General features: G+C 50.6%; 1 protein-coding gene across 18 annotated transcripts in view; it reads right to left on the bottom strand.

Annotated features, from left to right (window-relative positions):
• Positions 1-1,367: 1,367 nt before the first annotated feature.
• Positions 1,368-18,529, bottom strand: part of EPB41L1 (erythrocyte membrane protein band 4.1 like 1) — a 123,994-nt gene continuing 106,832 nt past the window's right edge. For 16 of the 18 annotated variants that reach the window (XM_045980495.1, XM_045980497.1, XM_045980494.1 and 13 more), the window contains 5 exons: positions 14,028-14,114; positions 12,919-13,002; positions 10,790-10,870; positions 10,348-10,464; positions 1,368-4,789 (listed from right to left, as the gene is read on the bottom strand). In XM_045980495.1, coding sequence (XP_045836451.1) covers positions 4,781-4,789; positions 10,348-10,464; positions 10,790-10,870; positions 12,919-13,002; positions 14,028-14,114 — 378 coding nt within the window. In that variant the 3' untranslated portion in view covers positions 1,368-4,780. The remainder of the gene's footprint in view (positions 4,790-10,347; positions 10,465-10,789; positions 10,871-12,918; positions 13,003-14,027; positions 14,115-18,529) is intronic. The other 2 variants (XM_045980499.1, XM_045980502.1) reach the window with 2 other exon arrangements.

Here is an 18,529-nt window from a genome sequence, read left to right as displayed (position 1 = left end):
ATTTAAGCTCCGAAGAGATATACATACCCGGAAAAAGAGTGGAAGAAAATGCATCCAATTTATTTACAGTGGTTCTCACTTGTGAGATTTGGGGCAATAGAAAAAGGTGGTCTGGGGTGAGTCACTTAGAATAAAAAGGAAAATGTGGTACCTGCAACTCAGGTAGCCCAAGGAGTAAGTTTTACACGGATTATGGGTTTTTTATATTTTTACATTTAGTTTTATGAAGACCTTTCTTTGGCAAGTGACATTAGTTTTTGATTTATGGAAGTATTATTGTTTCATATATATGTACATATACATGTATACACACATACACACACATATATATATAATTTACAGAGTCCATTTAAATAAGTCAACAATGGGACAAGTGGCATGTAGAGGGACATGGCAATGTATGCAGAAGTGGGCAAAGGTTGAAGCTGGGGGTCACTGTATATTAACCACTAGGTTCCCATGGAGAGGGTTGTAGGAAGAGACCCCCAATGTAAGTGCTCTTCTTTCAGAAAGAGGAAGGATCATGCTGTTCCTCCATGCATCAAGACCCTCTGTGTCCTGGGGCCCACAGACTTACTGTTCCTTCTGCCTAAAATATTCTTTTTTTTATTTTATTTATTTATTTGAGAGAAAAAGAGATCACGAGTAGGCAGAGAGGCAGGCAGGCAGGGGTCGGGGGAGCAGGCTCCCCACTGAGCAGAGAGCTGATGCAGGGTTCGATCCCAGGACCCTGAGATCATGACCTGAGTTGAAGGCAGAGGCTTAACCACTGAGCCACCCAGGCACACCACTTTTCTTTTTTTTTTTTTAAGATTTTATTCATCCATTTGACACAGAGAAAGAGAGCGCACAAGCAGGGGAGAGAGAGAACATACGCAGTGGGAGAGTGACCCTAGAATCATGACCTGAGCCGACCAAGCCACCCAGGTGCCCCTGCCTAGAATATCTTGCCCAAGTCCCTCACCTTACTGGATCTTTCTCTTCATTTAGCTCCTCCTCAGGGAGGCCATAACTGGCCACCTTATTTAAGTGGTCTCTCTCAGCAGCCATCTCCTGCCTCTGTGCACTTCCTTCCTGGTGCTGATCACTCCAGAATGGTCTCTGACTGCTTGCCTGTTGTATTATGTTTCCAGCACTCCACAAGTCTGAGAGTTCCTGGGGGGCAGGAAATTTGTCTCATTTGCTGTTGGGCCTGCAGAGCCTAACCCAAGTCAAGGACCATACTGGGAGCTGCAAATATGTGTTGCATGAAAGTGTTCAAGGTCGGGATTTCTTCCACCCCAGTTTGAGCCATCCCCACAAGGCCAACCTGTACTGGTAGCTAAGGGCAGAGAGAGAGAGAGAGAGAGAGAGAAATGCCAAGGCAGTTTGCGGTTCAGCATCAAACACATTTATTTCACTTTTATTGAGGATACAAGAACAGAGAGCACACGCATACAGCACAGAGCACTGAGGTGGGGGAGCGTGGGGACAAGAGGGGAGGGAAGGGTGTGAGTAAAAAGGAACAGGACAGCATCGCAGTTGGTTGGAAGGTGCTTTTGAAAAAAAAAATTATTTAGAGTGATGTTGCTCATGCAATCGCAGGCCAGTCTTGGAATGTGCTTGCAGGATTCACAAACTGAAACAGGTCCTGGCACTCCCTGTCCCCTCAGATGGAAAAGGTCCCAAGAAAGCAAAACAAGAGAAAAATGAAGATCTGTAGGACAGCAGACTAGGAAAAGACCCTGGAGAGCATCTGGTTTATCCTACTCATTTTGCAAATGGGGAAACTGAGGCCCCAAAGGGGGGGGTGGGACTAGTCCAATGTCACATGGTGAGTTAGGGGCTGAGCCAGGATACCCTCCAGGACATTTTCCACCATGCTACATGGTCTCCTGGATGGAGAGGCAGCACAAAAAGGATGAGAAATGCAAAAAGGAAAAAAGGAAAGTAGGTTGAAGACAGACAAGACAAACATCTATATTCTCTATGAAAAGGAGGATGGGAGGAAACAGTGCCTTAGATTTTAGCTTTGCAGCTCCCCTCCTCCCTGGTGGCACTACCTGCCTCTCCATGGAAGGAAGGTCACAGCATCCGTGGGATGGAGAGCTCCACAAACCCTGGCCAGCTCACAAGCTAAGCCTGGTCCCTTCATCCCTGCTCTGAAGCCACACATTCAGGGGCTGTAAACAGGTGCAGGATCCAGAACAAATACTCTCCCTCTGAGGTGTGACCAGTGTGCTTGGGACACCTGGTTCCTACAAAGACAGGGGTGCCCGAGCCACATTCCTGGTGGCCCGGGGAGGGTGGAGCCATTCCAACTCTTGGCCCAGAAAGAAAATAGGAGCTTTCAGGTTCAGAAGGGTGGGAAGGAGGTTTTGTGGCTTCTCCACCAAGGTAGTAAAAAGAACCTGGTGCATGGGAAGTGAGCTGTTACACTCGGTTGGAGTGAGCCACTGGTCTTGCTCCGGGGGGGTTGTGGGGGGAGATGGCTGAATCTGCCCTCTGAGCCCCAGGGGCAGAGCTCTCTCTGCCTGCTCTCTGTCCCATTTTGTCCCATTTAGCCAACACTGTTCTGGTTTCTTGTTCTCAGGTGAGCACCAGCTTAGCAAACTAAGCATTTATGTCACTGGGGTAACTGCTAAGTAAGCCGGGGGGTATCCCCGGGCAATGGCCAATAATTGGAGAGAATGTGGAAATGCTCTCAGAGGGGCAAGCCGTGATTGAAGATGTAAGGCTGGCTCAGAGGGCTTCCAGGTCCCTCCCCTCCCCCACATTCTCTCCTGCAGTCCAAGCCTAGTGCCTGGCACAAACAGATACTCAATAAATATTTGTTGAATGACTTCAATGGCCGCTGTAGAGGTGAAGCAGGGGAGGTAAGATGGGACTGAGAAATTAAAGTGCAGTACGGACATATTCCCTCCAAAGGCAACTCACGGAGCTCCGGGGAGCAGCTCCTGGCAGGCAAGCCTGGGAAAGCCCGAGCTCTGGTTGGCGTAACCTGCAAGGGTTTCTGCGGTCTGAAGGCAGTTCTGGGGACTCTGAGGGTACAAGCTCAGAGCTCAGATGCTGGCCGAAGGGGAGGTTTCCAAAGCCAGAGTCTCACACATAGAAGGAGCCTCTGAGCAACACATTTCATCAGCGGCTTATTCAGGGTAGGGACGTTGTGTGTGGGGGGGTGGTAGGCAAAGCCTTTGGAAATGAAGTTTTGTCCTATTGGGGCCTGCCCTTGTTCAGGGTCTCTGCCATGGGTGCTTTGGCCCAGGAGGAAAAGAATGAATGCGGGAGGGGAGAGGACCAGAGCGAGCCAGTCTCTCTGGACAGCCAGGTTAAAGCCACCATTCTCTGCAGTGGCCAAGGGTGTCCCATCTCTTTGCACGGGAGTGAGCTGTCACAATGTGGTCAGGGAAAAGACAAGTGGCCGAAAAAAGAGACGAATGAAAACCGAAGCAACGCCCTAGGGGGCTATGGGGGCTGAGCCGGGGACCCCTGTAGTGGAATCCTGACCCTGGACCCCACAGCTGAGCACAGATCAGGCCCTGGTGGCTACTGCCCGAGGCGGGGAAGGCATCTTGGACTACATCTGGGTTTCTTCCTCCTTGCCAAATCCCTGCCCCTCCATCTGGGGACCCCACCCCTCCCCACCAATCAACCAATTACAAATACCACACACTGTATTACTAAGCTGAACCGTCAGCTCCTCCTGCGAGCAGCCCGCAGTCAGAGTCCAGGTCTCCTTGGCTGGGCCGGTTCAGTGTGATCTAAGAACCTCGGAATACATCAATCACAGTCGGATAATTATAATTTTAAAATGTCAGCTTCATACTTACCAGCACTGTTTATTTTAATATTTGTTTCCTGTTATATGTCATATACATAACTTAAAAGCACATCCATACACATCTCCTACAAGCTGCACCTTCATCATGACAACCCATAAACACACAATGTCTACTTTCCTTCCTGTGGCTGGGTTTTCTGCGCTTGCTTTCTCTTCTTTTTCTTGTTTCAAACCAGAGTCATCGGCAGGACCGGGATACAGAGGGTGGGGGAGGGGGAGGAGGGAGCCGAGACAGAAATGACAACGAGACGCATGAGTCGAGGGGGAGGAGAGGCGGAAGAAAGGAAGGTGGATTTTGCAGCCCAGTGTCAAGACCCAAAAAATAATAATCCAGTGTTCCTCCTCCTTTCCGAGTGGGGGATTTTCTTTCTTCCTTGGCAAATGGTTGATGGCACGTGTCTCGCTACTGAGAGTTCTCTTGCTTTACTGCAAAAGTTTCCTTTGCACTGCAGTGGGCAACACCCGCTTCAGGACAAGTGGAAGGCTCTGTCGTTCACGCAAGGTAACGTGCAGAACCGGGGTCGTTTTGGACTCCTATGATCATCGCGGTCTGGCTTGCTTTTGGCATTCCGCAGGGCTTCGAAAGGGGGAGTGAGAGATTATTGTCATTTTATATATATATATATATATATATATATATATATATATATATATATATATACTTTTTTTTTTCCTGAAAAATCCCACCAGTTCTTCAATTTGTCTGCAAAGGAAATGTAGGTGTTCAGATGTCGGTGCGGCCGGCCCGAGCAGCAGTGCAAGCACGCGGTGTTTCCTGTATATATATCTATATCTATATATATCTATATATATATGCTTTTCCTTTCCCAGTCCCTCTTCGGTGACAGTACGTCACAGCTGGGACTGCAGTGTTGAGTCGGAGAATCCAGAATGAAGGCCCCTTCTTAACGGTTCTCTGGCTTGGGTTGGACCAGAAGCGCCAGCGTTTCTTCACAGAGGTCAGGATTCCTAGAGTCAGAGGCATGGAGGGAAGGGGACACGAAGGAAGAGGACAAGAAAAATTAGTAACTTTTTCTCATTCATCTTTAAATACGCGGCAAGAGGTGGTTTTAGCTCCCTGTCCTGTATGCCCTTTGTTATGGCTCAGGAAGATAAGTGACTTGTCCAAGGCCGCACAGCCAAGACCTGAAGTCACATCTGTCTGGAAATCTGTCAAGTTTCCTTAACACTCAGAGGCTCAGATCACATGCAGCTCATCTTTTCTTCCTACCTCCTCCTGGTCTAAGAATTGTTTAGTTGTGATTGCAGAAGTTATTTATTTTTGCTCTCTGATCTCCATGGGCCCGTGTGTCCTGGTATTAAACCCCAGGGAACAGCGTTTCCATAAAGAAATTGGAGCTTGGATTCCAACTCAAGTTTGACTCCAAAATTTTGTGGTCAAGTGCATGGGGTCACCATCAGACGGCCTGAGTTCAAATCCCCTTCCATGGGCTACAAGCTCTGCCATCTCGGGTGAGTTTCTTAACTTCTTTAGGCCTCCTGTGCTCCTCTGTAAAATGGGTGCTTCCTCACGCAGTTACGGGGAGGATTGAAACAAAGGTTAGCAAACAGGAACCACTGAATAAGTACCTGACCATTCCTATTATTATTACTGCTGTTGTTAACTTAGCCACACACCGTTTGGCTCTCCTTGAGGGCAATGGCTGCCTTTGACTTATCTTTGTCTTTCTTTCTTTTTTTTAAATAATTTTAAAAAATATTTAGTTATTTGACAGACGGAGATCACAAGTAGGCAAAGAAGCAGGCAGAGAGAGGGAAGGAAGCAGGCTCCCTGCTGAGCAGAGAGCCCGATGCGGGGCTCGATCCCAGGACCCTGGGATCATGACCTTAGCCAAAGGCAGAGGCTTTAACCCACTGAGCCACCCAGGTGCCCCTATCTTTGTCTTTCTAATGCTCATCACTGTGCATGGTGCATAGCAGCTCCCCAGAACCACTTAATGGGGGGGGGGGTAATCCTTTCTGCCCTTTCCCACTCACATAGGGTCCAGTGTGAAGGGAGTCATAGACACGAAATCCTTCTCAGTTTAGTTGACAGATGGGAAAATGGAGACCCAGAGGGTTCAATGTCCCAGTGAGCTGGTGACAGAAATGAGACTAGAACCCAAGATTCCTGCTTTGAAACAGGTCAGTTTTTTCTCCCATGTCAGCCAGATCTTGGAGGTAAGGAAGCTGGGCGTTGCAGTGTTATGGAGACAGGTTCTGTCTGAGGGAGGTGGGCCGGTGGGAGAAGATGGAAGAGAAACCACACATCTGGCCCGAGAGTTGCAGGGAGTAAAAAGACCCTGTGTCAGATGGGTGTGCTTCCCACACTCAGAGCAAGAACTTCAAAGAGGAGGAACTTCTGGGAGGAAGGCCAAGAGCCAAGTGCACTCTGAACAGATGTTTCTGGAGGATTCGGGGAGGGAAGAGAAGCTAAAGGCCAGCAAGATGGACACCTGCAAGGAGCCAGGGCTTGTGTACCAGGCTGGTGGCAGAAGACTACAGTCTGACTTACCCAGGGCTCTCGTCCATCCCTGAATGTGGCGAAACCTTGGGGGATAAGGATGCGGGTTCATAGTGCTAAGGATCTTCTGGATGCGAGGCGCTGTCCTTGTGTGTCACTGCTGTGGGCTGAATATTTGTGTCCCCCACCCCCCGACCAAAATTCCTATGTTGAAGCCTTAATTCTCAATGTGAGGGATTTGGGGGGGTCTTTGGGAGGTACTTAGGTTGTAAGGATGGAACCCTCATATATAAGATTAATGCCCTTATAAAAAGATACACGAGAGATTCTCTCTGCTCTGCCACATGAGGACATATAGAGAAGACAGCCACCTACACCTTGATCTTGGACTTCCCAGGCCCCCATACTTGGGAGAAATGAACATGTGTTGTTTAAGCCACCCAGTCTACGGTGTGCTGTCAAAGCAGCCCGAACTAAGACACTCACAGATGCTAATTATTATCGCAGCTCCAATTCCTAGGTGAACTTCATTTTGTAGATGAGGAAACTGAGGCCCAGGGAGGTTCCTCTGGGCACACTGCTAGCAGAGAGTTTTGGGCTCCAAAGGGTGTGTTCTTTGTACTCAATTCTGCTAACTTTCTGAGGATTTTTTTTCCACAGTGGCAGGCTGCACTTGAAGTCTTACAGGTCCGTGTAAACATGCTGTGGGATGTCTTCAAGAGGCTTTAGACACTTCAGAAATGCCAAGGACATCTAAATGATGCCATTTATAATTTATTCTTCTTAGTTTATTACATCAGAGTCTGAATGTGCAGTGTTTTGACAGCTAAATTTGAGTTGATAATAATCAGAATCACTCTTAGCTTTTACTGAGCACTTACTATGTGCTAGGCGCCGTGTTAACTGCTGTGTATGTAGGATCTCATCAACCCTATGGGATAAGGAGGTTAAGACCACAGGGTGGCTCTGGAGACTTACAGATGAGCTTTGACTCCCTCATCAAGCCCCATGGCTCTAAGCAAGTCACCTAACATCTCATGGGCTCAGTTTCTTCATTTATGAGAATGAGCAGATGACAATACTTTGGTCAAGTGCGTGTCCTCGTGCCTGGAAGAGTGTAGACACTCCACACATTTCAGCAGTTGTTGTCACTGTGATTATGGTTGCTGACCATTAGCCGATGAGCAGAGTGCAGAGATTAAACAATCTGCTTGAAGTCACATGGCTAATAGCAGGCAAGGCTGAGACTGAATCAAGTTTGCAAGATTCCAGATCTTTCCGTGGGCTACCAAGATATATCCATCCGTCAAACTGACATGTTTCAAGCACTTTAAAAAAGAGTTTTCAAATTCAGAGAAGACCCCTCCCCAGAATCAGAGAGTCTGCTGATATTAGGGGTCAAAGGTATTTCCTAAGTCGTGTAAAGCATATGGAGAGAAAAGGCAAGGGAGAAACTTCTGTCTTTCCAGGGTGACACGAACAAGGTGAACTTTACAGAAGGATCTGAGAGGGAGAAGGAGAGGAGATACAGAGGGAGAGAGAGAAGGAGAGAGAGAGAGAGACCAGAGGAGAGGAGAGTGAGGAAAGAGATGGAAAGAGGGTTAGAAGGAGAGAGAGGAGAAGGGTGGAGAGAGAGGAGAGACAGAGAATGGTGGTATGTGGACAATGCCATCAAAGGAAGAACAACAGAGGGGCGAATGAGACCCACCAAGTGGGCAGATGTAAAAGGCTGCACGGTGTTGGTTTCTGGGTATGTGTGTGTGGCGGAAGGGAGGGATGGCTAGGATATGGCAGCAGGGACGAGAGCCCTGAGTGGGAAAATGGGAAGGCAGGAGCCTGGGGGACTGGCTAGAAATGCCCCAAGAAAGATGGGGAGGAAAAAGACAGGGAAAGGAAAAACAGGAGAAACACGTGACAGGTACTCTACGAAAGCAAACTGGCAGCCAGAAAGCCATACCTGGAAAGGGCTTGCCCCTTCTTTTTTTTTTTTTTGCAAGTGAGGAAACTGCTTGCCCAGGAGGGAATGGCTGGGACTAGAGCCAGGTCCCCAGATTCGCAGCACAGCGTTCTTTGCACCAGTGGCTGCCCATGGACTTCTAAGGACCAATGTATAAATACAGATTCCCAGGTCCGGTCCAGCCCTTCTCAGACTTTGTGATCTTAGTTCTCCAGTCCCTGTAATCCCCCGGTGATGCCGCCAGCACTACCACTCGGAGATCTGGGGGACAACGAGCAGGAATAACTGGATAAAGGAGGGGACAGGAGGGACAATTTGCATGGAAGTCCGAGGAAGGCTGGGAGGAGGCTCTGCCCATGACCAGCTTCAGCTTCTGTAGAAGCAGTGCTGTCCAGCAGAAATAGAAATGAGAGCCACATGTGGAATTTAAATTCCTTCAGATAGACCTCTCTAAATTTTCTAGATATTTCCAATTTCCTTAACTCTTCTAGATAGAAACTTTTCATTTCTAAATTAAAATTCTAAATTACCATAAAAAGAGTAAAAGAAACAGGGGAAATGAACTTTAATAATGTATCTTACCTAACCCAATACATCCAAACATGATCATTTGAGGATGCAATTAATAGAAACACTACTGAGACATATTGCATGCCTTTTCTCATATTAAATCTTCAAAACCCTGCATGCATTTTACCCTTAAAGCATGTCTGACTTCAGACTGGCCAACTGCAATTGCCCGACAGCCATATGTGTTGCACGGTACGAAGAAAATCTGTCCGTCACTGCAAAAAGTTCTGTCGGACAGCACGGTCTAGACCAGGGCTTGGCAGCCCTTCAAGGTGGCAGGAAAGTGTTTCAGTGCATCTTCTTCTGACAAGAAGGGGGTGGTGATCCACATTCTTGTATCTTTCTAGAAAACACAGTCTTATTTATCAGGGAAGAGGGCCAAAGGAGATCTGCTGCTTGTAGGGGTCTTTGAGATGAGTTTTTTTTTTAATTATTTTTAAAGATTTTATTTATTTATTTGACAGACAGAGATCACAAGTAGGCAGAGAGGCAGGCAGAGAGAGAGGAAGGGAAGCAGGCTCCCTGCCGAGCAGAAAGCCTGATGCGGGGCTCGATCCCAGGACCCCGGGATCATGACCTGAGCCGAAGGCAGAGGCTTTAACCCACTGAGCCACCCAGGCACCCCGAGATGAGTTCTTTTTTCACTGTAGCACAAATCCAAGTATATAGCCCGACACATTTTTATATATGTCTACACCCATGTGACCTACCCTGTTCAAGATGCTGACATTTCCAGCACCCCCAAAGGTTTCCCTGTGACTCTTCCTGTCAATAACACATCCCGAAACTAAGCAGTATTCTGACTTTTACCATCACTGATTATTTTGGCCTACTTTTGAACTTCAATAGAATTCTCCCACTCAACTCAATGTCTGTGAGATTTCATTTTATATGCCTGATAAAATTCAGTCAATTTCCAGAGGGACCAGAAGAACCCCTCCCCCAATTTAGGCTAATAAAAGACCTATCTGCTATATAGCATCATCTCCTTCCTCTTGTTCAGCAAGGCATGGTCCGTCCGTAAGGAAACAGAAAAGTAAGTTTCTGGCCCAAAGTAGCCTGAGAAGTCAAGGGTTTGCGATCTAGCAACACAGATGGGATCAAGGACTCTGGTCATCATATTCCCCCTTAGCAACATCCAGTGACCTGTGATGGAGGCAGAGATTCAGGACAGGAAGGTGGCCCTTGACTTGAGGGGCCTTTTTCTGGCTTCAGGTTTTTGGGTAATGGCCAGTAAGGCTATGCTTGTCTCTAGATGTCCCACCTCAGGACAGGCTATCCACCCTCTCTCCCTGGCCTTATCACGTCCAGATATACTTGGGCCTAAAACCCCCAAGAAGTCAAGGTACCAGTCTTCCCCACCCCCATTCCCCACTCTGATTTGTTATATTTGAGGAAGCTACTTCTCTCCTTGGAACCACAAACCAGGAACGTGGGGACTTAAAGCTGTGCTTGGGACCAAGCCACCTGACAGAAACGACCCTTGGAAGATCTCACCACCTCCCTCTCCCGGCTGCTGAGCCTCAGAGGTCTTACCTGTGGCTTCCTGTCCCTCTCCTCTGGGGACGGGTCTGTTTCTCTATATACGACAGCTTTGGTTACCAACATGTCAGGATGCTGCAGCTTGGCCTCCTTGATGGCCAAAGCCAGGGCCTAGTAGACAGGAGCAACAAAGTGAGGAATGGATATTGAATACAGGAGGGACCATGGAGACCGACAAGCCCCTTCCTGTACAGTTATGGAAACTGAGCCCCAGAAGAGGCACTGGTCAAAGAGTCAAAGGGAGAGCCTAGAGCTTGGGGGTCTCTGGCTTCTTTGGGCTCCCATTCTATGACCCTCCTTTGGGGCTCATTTGGGGCTCCTTGTCTGAATAAATGGACTTGATCTCTGCCCACAAGGGCAGCTGTCCATGGGTGACCCAATATGGGAGGGAGGGACTGGGGACTGCCCCCAGGATCAGCGTTCCCTACCCCCATACCTGGTCTTGATCAACATCTTCATCCCCGGTGATGATGATCCGCTTCTCGATCCTCGTCTCAGAAAATCCCCCTTTCACAGTCTGCAGAGTGAAAGGGCAGTAAGGTCAGCTCTGGGTCCTGCCAGGGTGTGACAGGGCACCCATCCAAAGCACCCCTCAAGGATGAGGCTGGAACCAGCAGTCACCTTCTCTCCTGGCTCCCTCTTCTGGTTTTTGGGACTTTAGATGGCACGTCTTGCCTGCGGCTACCACTCCCCCAACTACCAAACTGCCCCCTCTAGGTCTTTCAAGCCCAGCTCAAGTCATGTTTCTCTAATCCAGGTTGGCGACCCTGCCCCCCTCCTGCCTTGGTACTCCCGACCACCAAGTCTGTCTCTCTTGTGCCACTTCTGGGGCTCTCTGCCTCGTGCTGACCTTGTGTGCGTGATCCGGTCTGGCTCGCTAGGCTGGAGCTCTTGAGGGCAGGGGCTACATTTTGCTCATTTCCATATCCCCTCCATCCCTCCCCCCCGTCCAATCTGACCAGGGCAGGTGCTAAATGCAGAGTTGTTGAATGAACACATGAATGAAATGTGAATGGTGACACGGTTCTATCTTAAATGACTTCAAACACTACAAGAGAAAACCACATTGGTGATGCTTATAACGTCCACTGTTTTCCGAAAGGGCAGGGTTTGGGCACAAGTTTAGAAGTAGAAGACGGGGAAGGAACTAACTGCTTCGCATATCAAGGAGGTTGGTAGCTGAGGGAAATCCTAGCAGGAGCCAGGAATGGACAGAAAGAAGGGGACTCCTAGTTTGCAGGGAGGAGGGAGAGGGGCAACTTGGGAAAGAACAGTTTTCTGAGCTGTATGCAGCAGGGTGTGTGATGGAAAACTCTCCCATAAAACTTCCAGTGAAGTCAACATTGCTCACAAATGCTTTTGGTGGGTGGGCGGGGAGTGTTGTGGGGGGAGCTTCCTGGGAACAGGAAAGGTGCTGAGTCCTGCACACACGGGATGGGGCAGGGCTGGGACAGTTGGTGTGTGCAGAAGGGCCAGTGGTACCTAGCGGGCTTCTCCCTCAGATGGCTCGGCAGAACCTCCCCCTCAACCTGCCTTCCCGGCCCCTCTCCTCCAGGCCTTCTTCTCTGTCCTGCACCCCCTCCTGCCTCCCTCCTGGCCACCCAGGCATGGAACCACTGCCTTCAGCCTTCTGCGCTCATTGGCTGCATCACAGCTGACGCGTAGGGGGTGATCCCCTCCCGAAGCCCTGCCTCTTCCTTCCCCCACCAGTCCAGGGCCCCCATCCCTAGTCACTCCACACCCCTCTCTCTTCGCTCCATCTACCTGTGCACATGGATGGACCTAATCTCCTCTTCTTAAACCTCTTTGTGCTGGATCACTCCCCAATTAAAAAATCTTGACAGTGTTCCAATGGCTCTTAAACCCTTCCTAGTCTCATCTGTCCTGGGCTTTGTCTCTATTTGGCTTCCCCTGCCTCCAGTCCACCCCAATTTCCCACAGCTCTGTCCCCTCTCCCCATCCCCCCCACTACTTCTCCCTGACAGAGACCCTACCCCCCCCCCCCCACCGCCTGCCATCCCCACAAACATGCAGCACTTCCAGCCGCCACCTGCGCCCCTCGCACAGAGATGGGCAGCAGCTTGACGTTCACTAACATCCGCTCAGTGAACAAATAAACAAATGCAGTCTCTGCTCCCATCTCCTGCGTTGCTTAGAACGTCTGCGTCTGTCTTCTCCTCCCTCATGAGTCCTACCCGGCTTCCTAAGACCCAGCACAAATCCCACTTTCTCCAGAAGAGCCCTCCTTACTCTCTGAGGCTTCCTTACATCACCCCTTCTAAATCCTGCCAGCACGTAAGGTCTATAAGGCTCAAAAGCCATGGTTCCGAATTGCTTCGGGGAAGGGGGTCTTGCCCCACCCCCTACCTTGCCAGCCTGGCTGCCGATGATGAGGGGTGGGGCCCGTGCCTAGGATGACCCATAGTACAGAACAAAGTGCATAGCACTCCAGAAGCTAGACCACTGCCGGTCTTCTCTGTCCATGATACAAGGCACAGCAATGGCCGTGACCTTGCCCAGCCCCACAGCCAGGGTGGGGTTAGACGGTGCCCTGCTGCTACTCACTTTGGTAACATGGGTGGTGGTGGAGGTGGAGAGGGTTTCCGCGGTGGCGCCGTAGGTGCTGGTGAGGACATCTTTCCCGATGATCTGCAGAATATAACCACCCCCACCCCCGGGGTCAGGTAAGGACACTGGGCTCTGTAGGGTGGGGGTGGGGAGAGTAAACCAAGGGGGCCCCAGAAGGGTGAAGTTTGGGAGTCCAAGATGCTTCACATCACTGATTCTAAGAATTCAGGAATACTGGAATCTTCAGAATGCTTGACCTATGACATTCTCAAACTACTGACTCTCAGATTCCTAGAACCTGAGATTCCCGAGGCCCAGAACTCTAACAGGACCCCAGATTTTAAGAATCCTTGTAGCTGGGGAGCCTGGGTGGCTCAGTTGTTAAGCATCTGCCTTCAGCTCAGGTCATGATTCCAGGGTCCTGGGATAGGACCCTGCATTGGGCTCCCTGCTCCAGCCGGAAGCTTGCTTCTCCCTCTCTCACTCCCCCTGCTTGTGTTCCCTCTCTTGCTATCTCTCTCTCTCTCTGTCAAATAAATAAATAAATAAATCTTGGTTGGTTGGTGGGGGGGGAATCCTGGCAGCTCAGAAGAATGAATGGGGGATCCAGGGTAGAAACAGAGCCCTCCCAAACCCCACCCTGTTACAGCTGGGAACATGTGGCCTCCGGGGCTAGACAAGGAGAAGGACAGGCTTGGAGAATGCAGGAGATGCAAGAGACTTCACAGTGACAGCCTCACACTCATGGGAGCCATTGAAAGAGCCACGTCCAGAGTGCAAGCCTCTGGACTCCTAGTCCATCTTTCCTCCTGGGCAGTAAGGACAGCAGATGCAAATGAGCTGCCCCATCACGGGCATCACCAAGGAGGGGGGCTGCATCACCCTAGCTGCGATGCCCTCTGGTGTGTGTATGTGGGGGGTGGAGGCGATGGATGAGACTCTGGTGGGCACAAGGGGGCCCTACAGGCATCTGAGAGCGATCCACGTTCCTGGCTTTGTGCTTCCAAGGGCAGCCCACTGGGCTCTACGCTGTGCTCATTCAGGCCACCTATGGACTGCATTCTCAGCACAGAGTCCCCTAGCCTGAGCTGGCCCTACCCACTTACCGGAGAAAGAGAACGGATATCCGTGGCCACCGTCTGTGGGCCTGGGATCATGGCAGCTGCCCCCTTCCCGGACTTGAGACTGTTCTCCTGGGGAAACAATAGTGCTCAGATGGCCGGATCTCGCGTGAGTGGGCCCCAGGATGGCCAGAGCGCACAGCTGTGTTGCTCTCACGGCCACGAGGTTGAGGAGTGACACTGTCACGCACTCACACGTGCACACACACCGGCTCTCATACTTACTCTCTCACTGGCTCACGCACTCACTTGTTCAACGTGTACAGTGCCTGGGGTTAGGGACAAGGGCGAACAAGACATGGCATTGCTCTCAGGAAGCACTACCAAAGGAGGGGAGACGTTCAGGCTCTCGTCCTGGCCCTGCCATGATCTAGCCCCATGAGCTGGGCACAGCCACCTCCGTTCCATGGGTCTCATGGATTTATCTATAAAACAGGACCCCTGCAATATCGGTTTGCTGATGGTAACGATTATGGGGGAGGCTGTGCGTGTGCAGGGGTAAGGAGCACGTGAGAAATCTCTCTCTATATATCTCTGTATATATCCCCATTTATGGAGCATACAGAGTCCCTTCCTCTCAGTTTTGCTGTGAAACTGCTCTAAAAAAATAAACTGCCCTAAAAATATTAAGCCTTAAACATTTTTTGTAAAGAGACACCCTGCCCAACTTCCTCAGAGACATTATGAAGTCAGCAGAGGAGAAAGAGCTTGGCAAATTCCAATCTTAGGATAACACAAGAACACAGGCTAGCTACCAACGACGTAGTAATACCTACTTCTGAGTCCTTGCAAGCGCTCGGTATTATGCTAAGAATGAGCTACCTCATTTAATCCTCAGAACAACCACAGGAAATTGTTTTAATATTCGTGCTTCAGAGTTGAGAAGCTAGAAGGCCAGAGAACATCTAGTGGCTGGCTTACTCATGTTCCCCTCTACGTTTGTCAGACTCCAAGCCCAACGTGCAACACTTCTCTGCCCTCGAAATGCTCACCCTGCAGCAGCTCTCCTGCTCCTATGGTGGATTCTAACCTCTAGAGACTTGTGCTCCACGTTTGGCGGGGGGCCTGGTCGCCCGCCTCTACCTCCCACCTTCTGCACCATCTTGGGCTCACCCCAGTCTGTCCAGGGGCTCAGAGATATGTCTGTTCTAGCTGAGCCCTGGTCCTGGTCTGTACAACCTCTGCCTGCCAGGGGACAGGTAAGGATGGCAGCCCTCTCTCTGCCTTCGCCCTGCCTACCACTCCCCACCCGACCTGCAGCCTGCCTCCGACCAAGGCAGTGACCTTGGCATTTACCTGGCATTGCACCAGTGAGCAACTTTCTCAGATGGAGTCCCAGAATGTGGCCTGGCGGCAGGCCTAAAACAGGCAGGCTTGCCCACAGACACAGAAGGATGCTCCGCATCACTCATCATCAGGTAAATGCAAATCAAAACTGTAATGAGCTATCCCGTTACACCTGTCAGAATGGCACGTCTCAAACAGACAAAAAACAAGTGCTGGCAAGGATGTGGAAAGGAGGGAGCCCTCGTGCCCTGCAGGCGGGAGTGCAAACTGCTGTGGCCACTCTGGAACACAGTATGGAGGTTCCTTGGAAAAAAAAACTAGAAATACCACAGGATCCAGGAACTCCAGTATTGGGTACTTACCCAAAGAAAACAAAAACATTAATTGAAAAGACATACGCACCCCTATGTTTTTGGCAGCATTATTTACAATAGCCAAGATATATCGCTTCTCGGCCTTTTGGCTAAGATCAAGTGTACAATAGCCAAGATACGGTAGCAGCCCAAGTGTCCACCGAGAGAAAATGGATAAAGAGGATGTGATATACAATGTTCTTCTTCAGCCATAAACAGGAATGAGATCTGACAGTCTGCAACAGCGCGGGTGGACCTTGAGGGTATGATGCTAAGTGAGATAAGTCAGACAGAGACAAATGCCGTATGATTTCACTTCTACGTGGAATCGCAAAAACCAAACAGACCAATGAGAAAAGCGTAAACAGATCGTAAATACAGAGAACTAGCAGTTGCCAGGGGGGCGGGGTGGGAGGGATGGGCAGCCAGGGGTGAAGGGGAGCGAGAGGTGCAGGCTTCCGGTTCCGGGATGAACAGGCCCCCGGCATCAAGGGCATGGCGCAGGGATCACCGTCAGTGGTACTGTAACAGGGTTGAGTGGGGACAGACGGCAGCTACACACGCGGTGAGCACAGCAAACAGAGCTGTCAAACCGCGATGTCACACACCTGAAACCAATGTCACGCTGTGTGTCAACTGCTTCGATTCAGAAAAAGGGTGGCGGCAGCCTTCTGGGCTCCGGGCTTCCTTGCTGCCAGCCTCGGAGAGTCACCAGCCCCTCGGAGTCCTACTGTTGCTCCAGGCAATTCTCCCCTTAAGCCTCTTCACCTCCCACGGCTTCCTCTATCCCGGACAAAGCCTCACCTCCACCTTCACACTGAAAAGGGAGGCCACTAAAGGGGACACAGGTCGTTTGAAACAGGCACCGTCTGCACTGCCCGCCTCTCCTTTACCTTCGGCCAGTCCTCTCTCCTGTCTCCAGGAGGTGTGGCTTCTCTCCCTGGCCACCGCAATGCCACCATCTCTGCTCTGGACCCTTCCCCCCTCCAGCTGAGGGCTCTCCTCCTCGCTACCCTCTCTCGGGGCTGCCTCAGCCAGTCAAGGCTTTCTCACAAGGCCCCTGTCCCTCTCCCTCTATCTAGAGCCCAGATCTTTCTCGAAACCAAGACCTTTAAAACCAATTGTTTCCTTGGTATTTCCCCCTGGAAATGTCCCATAGGCACCTTGGACTCATGAGAGATCCAACATGGAATTCACTGCCTCCCCACTAACGAGCAACCCCCTCCAGGGCTCTCTGTATCAGAGCTTCTCCGACTTGAGGGGTGTCACAGATTTCTGGGCCCTGCTCCAGAGTTTCTGATTGATAGTTTGGGGGGGTGGGGTGCAGAGATTTGCTTTTCTAAAGGTTCCCAGGACGGCGCTTCAAAAATGGCTAGGGTAGAGTTAGGTCATCAGCCCATCGGGTCCTCTGTCACCTGAACATTCTGTCAATGACCAAATCCTGCACCTTCCTCCCCCTGCTTATCCCTCAACCCTGCCCGCCTTCTCAGCATCTAGCTCCTTGCACACCAGCTCTGCCGCAGCCCCTAAACCAGTTCCCTGCCTTCCCTTTCCATCTCTCCCAACGGCGTGCGTGCTCGGGGCACTTTCTGTCTCCCTCAGTGCTGAGCTCACAGCGCATCACACAGCATTCAACAAGTATTTGCTGAGGGAAGGAAGGAGGGAGGGAGGGAGGACAGGAGGGACATTTTCTCTCGTGATGTCCCACACAGTTGCCAGGGTAACCTTTCTCAAACACAGAAACACACATTTGATGCCATCACGCCCGTTTCAGAAGTTGAAGGGATGCCCTACTGCCCCCCACTGTCACAGTAGATAAAGCCTGAACCTCCTATGTGACATCTGAGGCCCTTCAGGCCCTGGCCCAGACTGCCCTTCCAGCCTCTCCTCCCTGCCCCACACACCTGACATCTTGCTTCACTGACCACCTGCCTTTCCCCCAAATGCTCCGCTCCTTCCTACCCCTGCCTTTGCACCTGCTGTCCCCACTGCCTAGAATGCCTTCTGCTGTGGGCACGCCATCATTTATCCTCAAAGGATGGTTCAGCTGTCCCTGCCGAGGTAAAGCCTTCTCAGTCCTCCTGGCATGGGTGTCACCCCATACCCTTCCTCCCTGTGCCCCCTCAGAAGGCACTGTCACCCTGTTCCATGAAGGCAGGGCAAAAGTACAGTGGCTCACATTTACAGACCACTTCCCATGTGCCAGGCACGCCTTTGCAGATTACCTTGGTCCCTCCCTGGGTTGACCCTTTGAGGGATGTGCTATTACTGCTCCCCATCACTCCATTTTACAGAAGTGGAAACTGAGGCTTGGAGAGGTTCAGGTAACTTTTCCAGGGGTCACCCTGCCAGGACGTGGGAGAGCTGGGCCTTGTTCACCACTGTGTGCCCAGAACCTAAACAATGATACATGCCCGTGATCACTACTCGAACAAATGTCTTCTCGCACGCAGCAGATTTCCTTCAGCTCTGTGTTCCCAATCAGGCAGGCAACAGAGACTAAGAAATGTTTTTGGAAGAAATGAATGGATGGATGGGTGGGTGGGTGGGCACGTGGGTCAATGAGCAATGTAACTGCCTACTCACCATAGTATGAACTTAAATTTAGCCCTAGAAGTGTCCCGATGCCACGTGGAGAAGGACTGAGGGAGAGGTAGGACAGAGTGACCAGGAAAGAGGGTGCAAGCTGATAACCAGTTCAGAGTTATTTGTCTTTGTTTGCTCAAAACCTACCTGTTGGGTAAGTCTAAACGCCATTCCCTTCCTAGGTGCCTATCGGGGGTTCGGCAAGAGAAAGCATTTGAAAACAACTTTACACCGACTCAAGACAGATCCGGCCCCGGCTCC

Source organism: Meles meles, chromosome 16 (assembly GCF_922984935.1).
Source record: "Meles meles chromosome 16, mMelMel3.1 paternal haplotype, whole genome shotgun sequence".
Lineage (NCBI taxonomy): Eukaryota > Metazoa > Chordata > Mammalia > Carnivora > Mustelidae > Meles > Meles meles.
This window is presented reverse-complemented; position numbering and strand designations above follow the sequence as displayed.